Here is an 18561-nt window from a genome sequence, read left to right on the forward strand (position 1 = left end):
CATTATTAGTATGATAGCTCAGTCATGGTGGTTTGAGCTGATATAAACATGGCATGTCCTGTCGGAGTGTGATGCTGTATTTACATGGATTCAGGCAGACAGAAGATGGAACTGAGAGCAGGATGATATTGGCAGGCTAGGGACAGCAAGAACTAAGAGTAGCCTGCTGATCAAAATAAATTCTGTTCTCCATGTTGGGGTAAATAAAATGTTGATTTTGTAACTCCCAGACACAAGGAACAAATATAGGCAGCTGGAAATTAAGATGCTCATTATGCTGCCATTTTTCTTGTGCCTCACAGTCAGTGGAATGTGAGAGCAGCATGGTTTTGGGACTAAAAGCTAACCATTTTGCTGGTTATTTTAGTTCATGAAGAAAAGAAAAAAAACTGTTTTTAAGATTATCTTATTTTCATCGTTGTTGGAATCTGATACAAAATTGGACTTAAGCCAAATCCTGGCCCTTTAACACTGCTCTGCTTCATTTTTCATTGGCTCCCCACAGATTTTAGAATAAATGAGTAACAGTTGGGATATGATACAGGAAGCTGTATATGCTTATCAAGCCGTTTCTACATCAATAACAAATTGTAAACAGATGTTGTTTTTGTGTTCTGCTCCTTCCTCTGCCGTGTAGTACAGAGAGTGAAGCAACATTTACTTGCATATTACTTGATTATGGCCAATAACTGGAGGTGGGAAGTACACCAATAAGGCTTCCTTTGGTTGGAGAGTTCCATTACTTTACCCTGTTTGAATGTTACACAGAGGAAAGTGTGACTAGTAGCAGAAGACCCCCCTTTTCAAATAATTAATAAGTGTTCAACCTCATACACAGTTTTTTTCCACAGTGCAGTTTAGGGATGTAACATGGTTGGGATTCTGCGGGACTTCTTAAAATATGAAGGGTGTCATGTTTATGGAATAAACGCTACATATCAGAACCACAGCATTACGTCATAAAAAGAAAGTCTTGGATTTCGCCAGTAAAAGCTTTTTCCTTCCAGTTTGTCCCGGGTTGACCAGAGAGTATTTTGGGGAGCTCTGATTTTTATTATTGCCCCACTCTTGACTTTTTCTAGAGTGCAATCAAGCTGCAGCTCAATCCTCCCTCTTCCAGGGGAGGTCAGAGTGGAGGCTGAGCCACAGGGCAGTGCTCCGGGAAATTGTTAGAATTCACTTCCTTGTTCAAGGACACTTAAGCGTTGACGCCGGGTTGGAGGTGTAAAGCTATTATTAAAGGGCAACTTGTATGACCACAGGCTTACACCGTTCCCTTCTGAATATGGAGTTCCTATTGGAATGACTTCTTCCAGTACTGCTGCACTCGGGTTCACCAGTTTCAACTTCATAAGATGTAATAAAGATGAGGCCACTCACCAAGCTGAGCTCTCAGATTCACAGTGCTGCATTTGCCAGTATCAGGGAGGGAGGGTTTCATTCCAGCAGCTTTTTTGGATGGCGATCAAGATGTACAATCCCCTTTATTTAACTCAACTCAACTCATTTTTATTTATATAGCACCTTTCATACATTCAAGCATGCAGCCCGAAGTGCTTCACAAAAGGACAGAGACAGAAAAGGACAGTAATAGATCAGATAATACAAGACTAAAGATAGAGATATAGGAATGTGAATTAAGTACTTCAAAATAAAATAAAGTCAATCAATAAAATAAAATAAATACCAGAAAAATTGAATAAAATAATAAAAAACAATGATAGAATGCAAATCAAACAAATAAAAATGATGCTAAAACAATGGCCATAATGGCGATAATGCAGTCAAGGGCTTAAAGGAAATAACTCAAAGTTAAAAGCCAGATTATCAAGGTAAGTCCTTAGTTTACTCTTAGAAACACCCAGAGAGCTTTTCGTTCTAATGTTTAGAGGAAGAGAGTTCTACAGTTTAGGGGCATAAAAACAGCAAGCTCTCTGGCTGGCACTTGTGAGGGCCACATGAGGAACATTTAAAAGGGAAGCATTAGGGACCTCAGTGATCAAGCTGGATCATAAAATGACAGGAGATCAGTGATGTATGGAGGAGCAAGGCTGGTAAGAGCTTTAAAAAAAGTAAAAGTACTTTAAAAATAAATTCTGAAGAGTTTTAAAAAGAGCGGTTATGTGATGTGTTTTTTTTATTTACCTTGTTAATAATCTGGCAGCAGCGTTCTGAATGAGTTGCAGTTTTTTCAGAGACTTTTTGTGTAAACCAGTAAAAAGGGAGTTACAATAATCAATGCTAGTGGTGATAAAAGCATGCGTTATAATTTTGGCATCTTTCTGAGATAAAAACAAAACATCATGTTCATACATTGACAAAAGTTTTCAGAAATGCTCAGACTGGCAGCTTTCATGCAAAAATAGTTCCAGGCAACATGCTAGTATTATCTGTGAGCACATTGGACCAGGTTTTCTGGCGATCTTTGTCAGCCTGAGGCAGTATTGTGTTAGTACAATCTGCATAAATTGGTTTATCATGAAGAAACGGCCATCAACATACATTATTACAACCATACATTAATAATCCTGAGGGAGCTTTTCTTTGCTAAATACTACAGAACGCCACATGAGAAAAACTGTTCCTCTCTCTGCTCTCTTACTTGTTTAATGCAAGTAGATTGTCCCAATCTCTTTGAAATGTTCTCGTTCAAAGTAATGACATTGTCAAAATCAATGGAATTATTTAAATGTAATTGCTACCTCTTAAGTGGAGTGCTCGCATTTCATCCATGTGACACAGGGAGAGAGAGTTGTACGGTAAAGTGGATTTTTATCTGATGGTTTGACACCAGTAGGCAGACAATTTCATCAGCCATCCAGACCCCTGCACTATTCAATTTTCCTCAGAGATGGTGGAGTGTTGGCAGGCTTGAACATGTAAACTGGCACGATGCGAGCACACAGACACAAATAAACTGCTTCACCTTTTATTCTGGCTTGCAATCATCTTTCCTGTCGTCCTCTCATTTCTCCATCGCTCGTCTTGTTTTTATGTCCTTTACCATTTTTCAGACATGCTCAACCTCTTCATCCGCCTCTCTCTGATTCCTATGTCTCTCCGTCTGCTGAGTAGATGAGTTCATAACGATTTATTGACCATGCTGTGACTTTTCTTCCAAAGGGAGACACCGTCACTGTCCCAGAAAATCTTTATCCAAACTTTCAGCTTTTGTGATTTTAGGGTGAGAGTTTTGTGGGCCTGTCAACCAAAGTGCTGTGTGAAATGGAGTCAATCTTACCCTCTGATAAGCTCTGTTGTGAAACTGTGTTACAGTGCAAGACCATGACTTGTAGACTTTTTTCTTCTCCTTTTTGATCTGACAGCCTTGACTGTAGTCTATACCAGTGAATGTAATAATAATAATAATAATAATAATAATACATTTTATTTTTAAAAGTGCTTTAAAAGTTTCTGTATAAAGGCAGGGCTGTAAAAAAAAAAAAAAAAAACTTTGTTTTAACTTATAACTTAGGTAGTTAGTTTGTTTGTCATTTCTAGAAATATGTTTGAGTATGAAGATGTACCTTTGCCTTTTGTCTGAATAAATGCATCAGCTCATAATATTGGAACAATAATAATTGTATTATTGATAGGACTTATATTGTGCTTTCTAGATGCTTAAGGATTCTTTAAATCGTCTGCAAAACAGAAAGGTACAAGATACAGAAAGACAGATAGTGACTGAGTAGAGGTCACGTGTTGAACCCTTTTTTGAACAGGTAGGTTTTGAGGTAGTTTTTAAATGAGTGAAGAGAGTCAGAGTTGCAAGTGTGTGGAGGGAGAGAGTTACAGAGAGTTGGAGCTGTGGTGGCAAAGGCTCTGTCCCCCAAGGTGTGGTACTTGGTCTTGGTGATGGGGGACAGGGGATTGGCATCTGATGATCTGAGGCGGCGAGATGGGGCGTGGCGTTTGAGCAGGTCGGTCAGGGATGAGGGAGTGATGTTATTGAAGGCTCATGTTGAGTTTGGCTCAAAGTCTATAAGGCTGGGTATTGTTCTGTTATGTGGTTGCCAAATTGTTGTGCCCAACAGAAATGTGATTTTCAGTAGTGGAATGGCAAATTTGAATATAATTTAAATGACAAATATCAGTAATATAAATCTAGGTGAAGCTAACAGAGAATACTGAAAATAGTGATGGTCCCTGGAATTAGTTCCAAAGTTCAGTACAGCTTGTTGCAGTCGTAAGTAATGCTGTGTAGCTACCAAGCGGCAACTTCCGGAAGCGAGAATATGGTCCAACGCGGAAGTGTTAAAAACTGCAGTTTTTCGAGTGTCCACTTGAGGCTGGCTCCAGAAGTACCCAAAACCACATACACACATACAAAAAAGCCGATCCTGACAGCAGAAATACGAAATGTTTACTGGCTGGTACAAACAAGTGAAACAGATGGGTGACGTCACGGATAACACATCCATTATATATACAGTCTATGGTAGCTACTCACACAAGGAGCAAAGAACCATTCTGTTTAATTTCTTACTTTCTGTGCTCAATATATACAAAAAATACAAAAACAGAATACAAAAAATTACAGTAATAATCATTGAAAAACTGGACGTGATTAATAATAATATTAAGCGAGATAATGTATATTTACGTATTTATAATGTTTAGTGAGCAGGTAGTCATGCAGATAAGACCTCTCCTCTTCATCACAAGATCTTGTTCACCCTGTCATTTTTCTAATCCACACCTGCTCACATTATCTCTTATGTTTCTAATTTTTATAGAGCTCAGGAGCCAAAATCTTAATTCCAGTAACACTGAGCATACGGCCTGTATGCCTGTTGAAGGCACTTTGACTGAAAACTGTTTTGCTCGGCCTGATTTCAAATTATTTAAGAAACTGACCCTAATTGGTGACAGCTGATATAATCTGGTTCAATTTGGTTACTACCTGAAAGTCATTTCTGTGCAAGTGTTGGTTAGCATTGTAGCCTAGCACATGTGTGCATTGTACCGACACCAGTGTTTGAACTTGGTCACTCAAGGTGATTGTTTTTATGTAAAATTTTCACTTCCATTTGCATAGTATCCTCTAACTGGAGAGTGTGACAATACATGCAGGCTGAGGCAGACAAAAAGAGTTGAAAGGAATAGATTTAATCAGCGTTGCTTTAGCTGATCTTGATCCACTGAAAAAGATAGAAGGACTCAAATTGATGCAAAGGATTATTTAAGGGAAGTCTCAGTGCTGCCTTTACAGAAGTTTACTTGAAGCACATCTCTGCCCTCTGTATCTCCGCTACATGTTTATTTGTCCCCTTTGTTGATTCACATTATCTTATGTCTCATTTAATTTCTTCACGCTCCCTCTATCGCCTCATCTTTCTCGATGCCTCCCTCTCACACAAATGATTCATCTTGTTTACTCTCTCCACACATTCCCATTACAATTTATTGCTACCATTCAACGCTACTCATCTTTTTCTTCGGCTCTAGCTCTGTCATCCTCACTCTCACACGTACTACATCGCACCCTCACTCACTCCAACTCCATTATGAACTTTATTCACTTTTTTTATCTATACAAATCTCACATCTGCACTTCTGAGTCCAATCACATCTTCCTTCCTCTCTCTGATTATTTCTGAAAATGTCTCATGAGTCACTGATGACTCCAAATGTTTTGACCCTTTTTTTGTCATTTCCAAAGTGGAGCATTGTAACGCATCACTGACATCCTTGTGGACGAGACCAGCTGAAACCCCTCACGGCTAGTCGTGAGTCAGAGGCATTTTGTCTGCCATTCATTTATTGAAACTAGTGCAGGAGAACTCTGACAAATCAACGCTCTGTTGACTTAAGTTTATTAGGTTTTTAAAAAATATTGCAAATATAATACTGAGAAGTAATGGAACTGGTTGAATTGAAGCCAATGCAGAAGTGTTAAAAACTGCAGTTTCTCAAGCGTCCACTTGAGGCTGGCTCTGAAAGTACCGAAAACCACACACACAAGCCAATTCAAACAACGCGATCTTTACAGCAGAAATAAACATGTTTACAGCCTTGTTCAAAAAATGAGTGTCATCTGGATAGCTCATTTCTCTATCGGCATACACTGTACTTGGGATGAAGTTTTTCGTAACGCTGCAATTTCTAAAATATTAAGATTACGAGTTTTCCATTATGAGAGGCACAGCTGACTTGACTGACAGGCAGGAACACTGTAGCTGTTGGCGAGGAGGCTCAAAGCCCGCCTCTATATCTCACACTAGCTCGACAGAAGTTATGTGGAGGACCTTGAAAATACTTGTAAGGTTAAAATGTGAAGGTTTCGAAACAACAATCACTGTCATGATTCATCAGCTGCTCAGTCATGTTCATCATCTCAATCAATTCACTCAACCTCTCAAACATCAGGGCAAGGAGAAAATGTGAAATATTTGATCTGGAGAAGGGAAGTTGCAAATACATTGGTATAAAAAAAGTTACCTTTCCTCAAGAGACTAAGACCTCCATAAGATTTATTAATAACCAGGAAGTGAAGAGAATGTCTAAGCCACATTTCTTTCTTCTCTGTGTTTAGTCTCAATGAAAGTTTTTTTACATTTGGTTGACAATAGCATTTGTTGCTGACATTAGAATCTTGCTTTAAAGAAAGGCTGCAGATTAATTGGGTGTTTCTGAGATGCCTAGACAATATATTTTGACTCGTAGCAATTGAGCTTGTCAACTCTTCCAGCCTTCTCTGGCAGGTAAATAACCCTAAATTAAAGCTTGTTTTCTCCCCTTGAAAATTATTCCAGCTGGTAAAATGGTAAAAGTGGAATTGACCGCCCACCAAGGTGGGGGTCTGAATGTTTCTCTCCTGATGTCTACCTCCATTTTAATGACCAGCCCCATCTCATCCAACCGTGCTTTCATTATCAAACTTTCTGCGGTTGTTTTCAGCTCCTCGCCTTCCTCGAACCTTTCTGCTTGTACAGATGACTCACTGCTTTAGCACTTGGTCTGCGTGTCTCCAAATTTGATGTGCTTGTCTTTTTCTCTTGTGTAGGAAGAGGTCCAGGCAGAGAACAGAAGGAACACTCGTACCAAACTGACGCCAAAGCTCACTCCACACAAAGAGGAGGTGACAACCAGACAGAAACACACACACACACACACACACACACACACACACACACACACACACACACACACACACACACACACACACACACACCTAACACATGAGACGTCCTTACATGTGTTAACTAGAATAATCATTCTTTACACCTTGATGTGGCAAAAATGATGACGGGGGAATGTTAATTTCTCTGCAAACATGTAATCATCGTATTTACAAATACGCAGACACATTATTTTAAATGAGATGTGTTTTTTCTGGGAGTTTGGGATGCAAGCACATTGCCCCTGTCACACATGCTCTGCACCAAATTGAGTATTTCAAGTTGTATAGTGTGATAATCTTCAGCTGTGGAAGGCACATTACTGAAAATATGATGCTCTGAGAGTCCTAAAATGATCAAGATGATGTCAGGAGTGCATAAATTGAAGAGGTCTCATATGTGGCTTCCTTTTAAGATAGATAAAAATAGTGTAAATGAATAATGCATCCAATTTGCACCTAAAAGGCTATGGACCTTCAAGGTACTTAGTAGTGTTTTTTTAATGAGAAAATTCCAGTATTTTTGTATTTTACTTAAGATTCTGTAACATAATTAAACACTTGTCAACCATTCCTTATGGGGAGTTTTAGTCTGAAATACTCTGAATGTCTGTAAGAAAGAAGTTTCTACATCAGCTCATATCCAAACACATGTATCAAACAATCAATCTTTATTTGTATAGTGCCAAATCACAATGAGCATTTGCTTAAGACGCTTTACAAACAGAGAAGGTCTAGACCAGGGGTAATCAAATACAAATCTTAAAGGGCCACAAATAATTTTTCAATGAGCCAAAGATCCATTTAACAAGGTCGGTCAGACCATATGCAATAATACTGTAATATTCAAAACAAAATGTCCTTTTCGTTCAAAATAACAACAAAAATATGAACTACAGTTGTGCACAAAAGTTTACATACCCTGGCAGACTTTGTGATTTTTCTGGCCATTTTTCAGACAATATGAAAGATAAGAGAAAAACTTTTTTTTCACTCATGGTTAGTGGTTTGGTGAAGCAAATTATTATCAAACAACTGTGTTAACTCTTTTTATATCATAATGACAACAGAAACTACCTAAGGAATCATAAATTCTGCCAGGGTATGTAAACGTATGAGCACAACTGTAAATGTTGTTGTGTGTTTTTGTGTCATAGATGTGCCAAGAAGAGTCCTGCTTGCAGCTTGATATGATGATTTCAGTGCATTTATTTTTATAGTTCTTACCTCTGAATTTTGAGGAAATGTCTCTTCAAAATTCCTATGCTTCGTCTTACAATGCCATTTCAAATTGGAAATCTTCATCACAGCTTTAGTCTCCTGGATTATTAAGCACATAGGTCTTTGGTGGTTGGAGGGTGAGTGAATTCAAAAGTTTCACTCCATTCTTCTTTCAATCGCTGATTTTTACCGTCCACTTTTCTTTGAGCAGCAAACTTGGAACACACCGTTTTCGTGCATTCCAGGGTCCTACAGCGGGCTGAGTGCCAATGTGCGAACTGCTCCATAAACGAAAGTGAAGGTTAAAAATTGCACTGGCAGGATCGGATTTTAAGTGAACCAGTAACAGCATGTCTGCGTATCCTTGACATGGAGACAAGTCCCGGTAAACACGCAGTGACCCGACCAAAACACAGAGTGAAGGAATAACAGTTCGTGGGCCACAAAAAGGCGGCCAGCGGGCAAGATGCAGCCCGCGGGCCGCCTATTGAGGGCCACTGGTCTAGACTGTACTCTGTTATATTATTAACAAAGACCCAACATCAAGACAGGAATACGATCCAGTCCCCTCTTACTAACAGGACTCAATCTTATCTCATCTTAATCCACCATGAGCAGAGCACCTCACACTATTTAGCTAGTTACAGCGGCAAGGAAAAACTTCCTTTAACAGGCAGAAACCTCGAGAAGAACCAAACAGCTCAAAAAACTCCTTATGTTGCTCACACCTGTGTATAAGAAAACCCTAAATTCAACATCTGTCTGAATCGCTTAGTTTTAGCTGCTGCCCCTTTAAGGCCCCCCGCTCAACAAACCCCCTGTCCTCTGATTGGCTAGCCCTCCGGAACTGTTTCCTGCCGTGTTGCCAGAGCCGCGCTGATCTGCTGTGCGAGTAGCACAGATGAACCAGTTAGGAGATCATTATGCCATGACCTCATCAATTCAGCAAGTCTCGTCAAGATCTCGTTAGGTTCTTGTCAAGATCTCGTCAAGATCTTGCAGTATTTTAAGAACAGACTGTTTTGAGCAGTTTACTCACAAATTCAGGGATTTACTACAACATATGCATACCCAGCAATTTGAAACTGTACAAAGGTTTAGTATGGATTTCTAACATTGTTCCATTAAATCTATGTTCTAAATAGTAGAAAGTGTAATCCCCCTCTATAATGTAGTTCTTCTAGAGACTGATAGATGTACAGATTTAAAACAAGTCATGCAACTCAATATTTCCAATCAGTGGTTTAAAGGATTTGATTGAACTCAAGTACTTCAATAATAATGCTGTCAATGCAACTTCCCGAGAAGCTGCACTGCCTTTTTTTAATTTCCCAAAATATACTGTTCATGCTGACAGACTAACCAGACTATCCTCTGTGTCCAGGTCTCTTCCCTTATGAGGCAACAAGACTCCAAGAGCAGCATCCGCAGCAGAAAAGAGGGCACGCTTCAGAAGATCGGAGACTTCTTACAGAGCTCCCCCACACTGCTCGGCACTAAAGGTTAGTGTGTCACTGTATGACAACGTACTTTAAGAGATATATATATGTAATTATGTTTCAATGTAGGGGGAAATTACAAGAGAGATGAGAAGTGGTTGTAAATATATCTTTTCAAATGACATAAAAGAACTTGTGATACGATGAGGCAGCGAAAAGGTACGCTGACACTGCTTTTTTATCAGTCAGAGCAGAACAAATACCTTTCTGGCTGATGACATGTCCAAGATGCATAAAGCATGTTAATAACCACACTTACTAAGATATCTGTGCATTTATGTTCAGTGAGGATAGAATCAAGAGATTGCAGAGCACGCTTTAAAAACTACGTGAGAGTATTTCACTCAAGGAAACAAAGTGAAAACCAACGATGATGTAGAACCAGAGCAGAATAAGGCTTAGCATTCAGTTCTCGTGTGTCTGTTCACTTCCGGAAAAACTGTTCCCAAACATCCTTAACTCAACTTTGTGGACATATATACACCCTGTTAGTGTAGCAGTGAGTTCACATACCCACAGGTACTCTGAGTTCTTTAGCTTGAAACAGCCTCTGAGGTGTTTTATCAAATTAAAGATAAGGAGCTAAAGCTGTGAGCTGCTGTCTGTGGATCCACTCTGAGGTTGGAGTCTGGAATCTTAGGAGACATTTTTATATCCTGTCCTAAATCCCATTAAAAAACAACGTACAACATACACTGTACTGTACATGAGGTCATTAAATAACATGTACACATAACAGTGCTTGATCTAGGTGTCAAACTTGCAACTCTTAGGTGTAGACAACAAGTAGGGACATATCCCTATCAAGAAACAACCAAATAGGTCATGGAAGTGTTCTTTATACACCAATTAGCAGGATTCTATTTCCCATAACCACCGACTAACCATAAATTATCCCTCAATTACCCGGCCACTAACTTAAGACACAAACACGATGGCAAAAAGCATTGATTAAAAGATTATTTTACTGATTTAAAAATGATTATTGAAGACAGATTTTCAAAAATAATCCCTGTGATGCCACCGTTGCCCCTGCTCGGATTGCAAGACAGGATCTAATATGTAAATATCCATGTTGTTTAGCCTGACAAATTAGCACGCTAACTCAAACTAACGGGATTACCTCACCTTACGGTCTATGGTGTCAACAAAAAGAAACAGAAATGTGCCGGAACTCTTTTTTCCGCAGATTGATTTGACATGATGTGTGATCAGTTTGCCACTGGCATTCCTCGTTTTATCGTCATGGGGTTTTAACCAATCAGAATCAAGCATATTACAAAGCCGGAAGATAAGTAAGAAAGCTGAGTAATACGTCGTCCTAATGTGTTGGAAGCAGAACAAAAGAACACGTGTTAAGGATGTGAGTGACTCTGACAAGCACCACATAGTGTGGGTTAGATGGCTGGGTTGTTAGTCCAACCTCACAACATCCAGGACTTAGGGGATCGGCTGCTGATGTCTTGGTTCCAGATAGCAAAGCACACCTGCAGAGGTTGAGTGGTCTCGTCAGGTCAGAGGTGTTTCAGCCCTGACCTGATGAGAGGGGGGATCTACACAATAACAGACAGGTGGTGATAAAGTTATGTATATAGTTTTTGTATTTCTTCAGAAAGGAGGCTGCTTTAAAGTTGTAAATATGGAACCAACCAGTACAGCTGGGGGAGTCGAGGGAGAAGGTGAGGGAAAGAATTGTGGTTCGTTTTGATTCATATTCTTAATGATGTCAGAGGAGATGAGAAGATATAACGCAGATCTGTTACTTAATTATTCGATAGAATGCCCACCTTTTATGTTTAGTAGTAAACATAGACCTGTGTCCCATCTGATTGCTCCCAGTTTGTATAACTCACTGTTAAACCCCAGAACTGTGGGGGACCATCATGATCAAACTAAGTCTGTAAGTCACACCAGTCTGTAATCTTCCCTCCTCTGCCCCCCCTCTGCGCAGTGACTTTGCATCCCCTTTTTTTCATGAATGAGGCTTCATGATGTGAATGAGGCTTCATGTTATTTTGCATACAGATCTGAAAAGCAAGATGTGGTCATGAGAGTCAAACTCAGAGACACATGATCTGGCCAGGTGTGAACAGCTGATCTTAGAGCTGTCCACTTGTGATCAGATCAACCAGGACACATGAATTACACCAGGTGTAAACTGTATTGATCCTTCAGGTTGGGTTGAATGACAGCACCATTGTCCAATACTAATATTCAATAGTCATACACAGCTGAGCTCTCTGCTGTAGTTTTATCACTCCTTATTTGAATCATGTCACATTCCTGCATCAGCTTGCATCATCTTGGTTTTGAGACTTTGACGTCCACACTTTGAGAAAAGCAAAAGTGTGCTCAAGGCTAATAGCTAGTTATAATATCCATGTGCACCACGGTGTCTCAGACAGCTGAGTAATTGACAGTTGTCATCGGAGCAGGGAGCAGCTGACAGCCTGTGGTCACACTGCCCTACCTTACACTGCATGGCCTCAATTTCAATCAGACTGAACTGCTTCTATTACAGAAAGTTTTCTGGTTTGTGGCAATGTGTGGAAGCAGTTTGCAAAAGTTGCCTTGCTGTGGCTACTGCAGAAAAACATCCCCAACTACCAGGGTGTTTTACTCTAGACATCACACGTCTCATCTCTTTGTGCCATGCAGCATTTTTGTGTTCCCAAAAGCACTCACACACGCTGCCGTTTATTCACATGTTTTGCATTTGTTTTTTCCCCAAAGGTGAAACAAGGGCACTGATAGAATCAGAATGTTGCGGACTACTTCTGCCTCTCTAATCTTAGTTCAATTAAAATGCAAAAGCTTGTGCGCTCCCTAAATTTAAAGGCGGATCAACCAAAGTATCTTAAAAGAAATCCCTGAATATCAAGCAGAATATCAGACCTGTTAATGATGAAACTCTGCTTCAGTCAATTAGTAACTGCCCTTTTACAGAAGCTAATTTACTGATGCAATATTCCTGAGATACTCAAAATCAGTTTGGATGGTTTTTAAAATCAGCTCTGATTTTCCAGCTGTGATCAAAAAGAAGTCCAATGTTACAAGCTTTGGGCGTATCATACCACACACACACACACACACACACACACACACACACACACACACACACACACACACACACACACACACACACACACACACACACACACACACACACACACACACACACACACACACACACACACACATACATACATACATACATACATACATACATACACACCAAAAAACTGATGCATATCATCAACTCCACTCCAGTTATTTACTGAGTCCAGGAGGCAAATCACATGATCCAGACAAGTTTAGTGGATTTTCAAAGTTTGACATTAAAATACTGAACTGCAACATATCGGACACACAAGGACAAACCTCATAGAGTCATTCGGGGGAGGATAACGCAAGCTTGACAAAGTAACTGGGCAAGGGCAGCGAGTTTGGGACACTAATGATGGCTTGGAGGAGAGAGTTAAGACAGGGAACATATTGGAATCAACTGGAGTCATCTGTGTGTTTTTTTTTTTTTATCCTCGGGGACTAGCAGTTTCACTCGGTCAATTAATTGTCGCCTCAGGGTTCCGGTGCAAGGGTGCCGTCATTTGCCACCATCTGATCCTCCTTCCATCTCCCCCTTCTCTCTCCCCTTTCCCTCTCTGTCTCTGTGCTGCTCCCAATTTCAACCTGCTGTCTCTAGATCCTTCATCTCTGACCTTCACTTGTCTTTTATTCTAAGTTATTTTGCTTCCTCAAGGTCTTCACTGTCTTTCTCTTTTTAAAGTTTCCCCTCTCCATTTCTTATTTCTTCTCTCCCTGCACTGTTCTTTCTCCAACCCTACGTCCACTTAGCTTCTCCTGTGCGTTCCGTATCCCCTCCTTTGAGTCTGACGTCTTTTCCCTCAGCTTGTTGTCTAACACCATGTAGTCTCAGCTGATTGCTGCCTTAAAGCTACAGTGTGTACAAATGGGAATATCTGGTTGTCAGATCTTGACTGAAACACTCCCTTGCTAACCCCCCCTGCCAGCGAAGCTTTGGGTGTCCTTCAAGGACAAAAAGCTCCTGTGGTACATGATGATAGTCACCAATGATGATTTATTATGAACAGTGACACACAGCACGTTTTTGAAATAATTGTAACCAACAAACCAATTAAACGAGATCAATCTATCCCAAGTATCTATTCAGCATGTTCCTCTTCCTCTCAAACTGTCTCCAACACTGCAGCCAAGAAAATGATGAGCCTGGTGAGTGGACGAGTTGATGCAGACTCAGCAGCCTCCTCTTCCTCCTCTTCATCCCTCAGTCTGAGAGCCAAGAAGAACAAAAGGAAACTCTACCGGCCTGAGATCTCCTCTCCCATGGACATGCCCTCGCATCCTGTAAGCCTCACACACACAACATACACTGTACATGAGTTAATTATATAACAAGCACATGTTACAGCGCTTCAGCTGGTTGTCAAACTTGTGACTCTTTCAGACATGTTTACTAGAGTATGGAAATATACAAATAATCCTTATTGAGAAACAACCAAATAGGAAGTATCCTTTATATCCTGATCAGCCTTGACATTATCACCAATGACAGGTGAAGCACATACCATTGATTATCTCTTCATGATCGCTCTTGTGAGCAAGTTATAAAACAAGCTCAACATTTTGTCCTTGAAGTTGATGTGAGTCATCGTAGTCTACTAAGCCTGACCTACCATATAGTTCTATGAGGGTCACATAGTTTTTAACCAAGTACCTTGTTTCTGTTGGAACCTGTCGGGATTCTGTTTCCCATAACTACCTGCTAATGATACATTATCCTGCTCATTACCCGGCTACTAACTTAAAATACGAACATGTTGGCAAAAACATTGATTAAAGATTATTGTATTGATTTAAAGTGATTTATGTTTACAGTTTTAAAAAATAGTCCCAGTGATTTCACGTCAGTTAGCATTCCATGGCAATGGATTCTTATCTCCCTGTTTTGGTCGATTTAACACGAAACTGTCCTCATCCAGCTCTCCTTCTTCTCTGAGCTCTGCTGTGACACACCTTGAAAATAAACGAGGCAAATGTCACAACACTGCTGCTATCATCACCACCGCTCATTATTTAAGTTTTTTTGTAGTGATCAGTAACTTAAACATGTGGAGCAGGCTCATAATCTCTGCGGACATACAGTCATAAAAGTGAAAGCTCAGACTTCAACAAGGGAGATGAACAGAAACATATTTTAGACTCACAGTGTCCAGTTTTCTGTCTACTCGTTCTTATTGGGAAAAATTAGCATATGAACGTGGTCAGGTGTCAGCCGGGAGCAAAACCGGGTCGTAATCAGTCTGGCGGCAGAGAAAAAAAGCGCTCGTGGAGACCTGTCACTCAGCCGCAGCCCAAAGCTACGTGTCTCAGCTGTGCGCAGTCAGTGGATTCACACAGAAACATGCTTTAAACTTAAAACACCTCCTTGATAGCAGAACGAAATGTAAGACCACCTGATGTTTGTTCCAAGTGATGTTAAATCAAAACAAAAAAAATGTGTTTGAGTAAGTTCTAAACAATCAGTTAATCGATACTCGATTAAATGTTGACATCCCCAGTTTTGACCAATCAGAATCAAGTATCTTACACAACCAGAAGATCAGTAAGAAAACGGGTCATAATACAGACTTAATCACCTGGAGGACCATTGACTTTTTTTCTCACGAGTAAAACATTTCACCTTATCCTCTACTGCAGTGTGACTTAAGTGACATAATTAAAAAGGTTTAACTCCTTCTCGTTGATAATCTATTTAACACGCACTCGCATCGATTCAATGCATTGACGTTTCATCTTCATTCAGTGCTCGGTTTTTAAAAATTGTTGTCTCCCTAGTAATTACACACAAATACATATTTCTAACAACTTGTTCCTTCTCTCCTTGTTTTAGATCATTAGCAGAGAGCCTGAGGAGAAAGACAGCGACCATCAGATCATTAAAAGGCGCCTCCGGTCCAGGATGGCTAAATAAGTAGCCTTCATGCAGTACTGTACACTTTTATTTTATTTTATGTGCGACACTATTTAAAAAAAATGAAGGAAAAAGCGATACCTGTGTTATGATGTTAAGTCCAAAATATAGCGACACACATCCTATGTTATCCTATTTAATGTGTTATCTTTAATATTTAACAATTCAAGTAGATTGTATATGAAAGCAAAGCCACTACTGTACAGTTGGCTATGTGGCAGTTAAAGGACAACTTTAGTATTTAGGAAAATACACTAACTCACTTTTTTGTTAGCAGCATTCATGTCAGAGCTGGACCGATGAGCTGATTGGCATAGTTTAGCATAATACAATATTTGGGTTTGTCTTTTGTCACATGCTGGATATTTTTTCTGATCAATCACCAGCAGTTTCCACCTGATCCCAGTCTTAAAGCTGTACGCAGCTCAGTGTCTCCTGGTCGCAATGTTGACTAAAACACTGATCAATAATTCAATCAACTCTTAGCAGCAATATTTCTGCTGTCAAATATTCATTTTACACTTTTGTCTTAAATGATCTCCATGTTTACGAATGATAACTCCAGAATCACGTCATACGCTCACATAGTAAGCACTCTGACTTTGTTTATCTTTAGTACACTTTAAAAACAAGACACTGACTTTTTTTTTCATTTTGATGTGCAATCTTTTAAAATGTTGGGCTCTGCTGGAGTTTGGTTACCAATATTGTTTTATAGATGTTTGTTTATTTCTACTCTTATTAAGTAAAAAAACATACATTAGTATCTTAAACCTCAGAGGTAACCACTACCTATTTTCTGACTGATAAATAAAGCTGCTATAGAGCATTCAAACATCTCCAACTTTCATACTAAGTCAGATTTACTCTTCCTCCTGCACTTTCTCTTTTAAACAAATGTCAATAAAAGAATGAAACGTGACACCAAGGATTGATAATGCAGGATAAAGTTATGAACGGTTCACTTTGTACCTCTTACTGAAAGACTCGTCTTCAATGGTTCTGTTTTTCACGCCTGTGTTTTCAGACAGGTGGATGTTGAGTTCACTTTTTTCTGTTGAAGATGAAGGACTGCTGATAATCCTCTTTTTTGTTAATGCAGTTTATTTGTTAAAGCTGCCCGGGTGTATCCCTTGTGTATATTTTCTAAATAAGTGCACTCTTTAAGTTCATGTTCACCTTTTTGAAAGACCTTTTACATACTTTTCTTTCATACGGCTGACTCTGCTGCTGTAATGTTTATTCTTTTTCCTCCTTTTGTTCAATCATTTGTATATGAATCATTTACCAGGAACAAATACAAAACATATGCTACTCAAATATGGATGTTGTTGTTTTTATTTAGTATTTATGAATGCTGATAAAAATGATTTAGAGCTCTGGGACTACCCTGATCATAGATGATTTCCCCATAATAACATAACAACAGCTAGTATACAATAATACTAGCTCTATAAACTGAAACGAGCATTGTCTGTTACTTCATGAATTTACTTCACTACAGAGCTTTTTGCTGGGTCACACCAAGCGGCAACCTCTGTCCACGAGAATTGAAACCAATGGGGAAGTGTTAAAAACTGCATTTTCTCGAGTGCCCACTTGAGGCTGGCTCCGGAAGTACCGGAAACCACATACACACCAATTCAAAAAAGCTGATCTTTAGAAGAAGAAGAACAGCAGAAATAAACGTTTAAATAAATGTTTACCGCCTGGTACAAAAATCAAGTGTAGTCTGGATAGCTAATTTCTTGATCGGCACACACTGAACGGATGGTGATTTTTTTCATAAAACTGCAATTAAGATTGCGAGTTATCCATTATGAGAGGCACTTGATTGACAGGCAGGAACACTGTACGTGTTAGCTAGGAGGATCAAAGCCTGCCTCTTTACTTTACACTAGCATGGACGAAGTTAGGTTGACTTCAGCATTTCCAATATGGCTCTCGCTGACAATTCAGAAACAGATGGCTGATGTCACGGATACTACATCCATTTATTATACAGTCTATTGTTGATGCACTGGTTTACATTTAAAGATCAAATGCTGAAAATATTGACACCAAACCAGCCTATTATCAGAAGTAATAAAATATTGTGTGTACCGACATTTTGGTAATCTTACAATTAAATGCATCATCTACACAGTCACAGGTAAGTTCATAACTTCCACCACATCCCCCACATCGACCTACAGGATCAATTCAGAAATTATGACTACATTTCATTTATAGATATTGGTTTCAAAAGTGGAGCAAATGCAGTGATGCTTTGAAACTATTCTGTATTCATTCTCACCAGCAGGGGTAAACTAACATTGTCTGTGAGAAATCCCTCTCTCCACTTATGTCTGGGTTAATCGCCTCTGTAAACATGATCCGATAAGTTTTATTGCCAGTTGCTTTTTTTAAAGTTTTCCTTAACGCAATATGATTTTAATTCAGAAAACGATGGTCCCTAAGATAAAACTAGCTAACTTCTCTATCGGCACACACTGTACGGGGGGCAATTCTTTTATAACTTGTTACATATGAAGATATTAGATTTACTAGTTTTGCCTAAATAAGGACATGACTGACTTGACTGACAGGCGGGAACACTGTAGATGTTAGCGAAAAAGCTAAAGGCCCGCCTCTTTACCTCACACTAGCGTGGACGAAGTTTGGTTGTGTCCAGCATTTCCAATATGGCATCTGCCGACGATTGACTT

At 39.5% G+C, this 18561-nt stretch overlaps 1 protein-coding gene across 1 annotated transcript in view; it reads left to right on the plus strand.

The window, feature by feature from the left end:
- Nucleotides 1-17173, plus strand: part of LOC117811423 (kinesin-like protein KIF20B) — a 66570-nt gene extending 49397 nt beyond the window's left edge. The window contains 4 exon segments of the mRNA XM_034681681.1: nt 7007-7081; nt 9726-9843; nt 14072-14226; nt 15773-17173. Coding sequence (XP_034537572.1) covers nt 7007-7081; nt 9726-9843; nt 14072-14226; nt 15773-15853 — 429 coding nt within the window. The 3' untranslated portion in view covers nt 15854-17173.
- Nucleotides 17174-18561: the final 1388 nt, after the last annotated feature.

The sequence above is a fragment of the Notolabrus celidotus genome, chromosome 4, assembly GCF_009762535.1.
Source record: "Notolabrus celidotus isolate fNotCel1 chromosome 4, fNotCel1.pri, whole genome shotgun sequence".
Classification (NCBI taxonomy): Eukaryota; Metazoa; Chordata; class Actinopteri; order Labriformes; family Labridae; genus Notolabrus; species Notolabrus celidotus.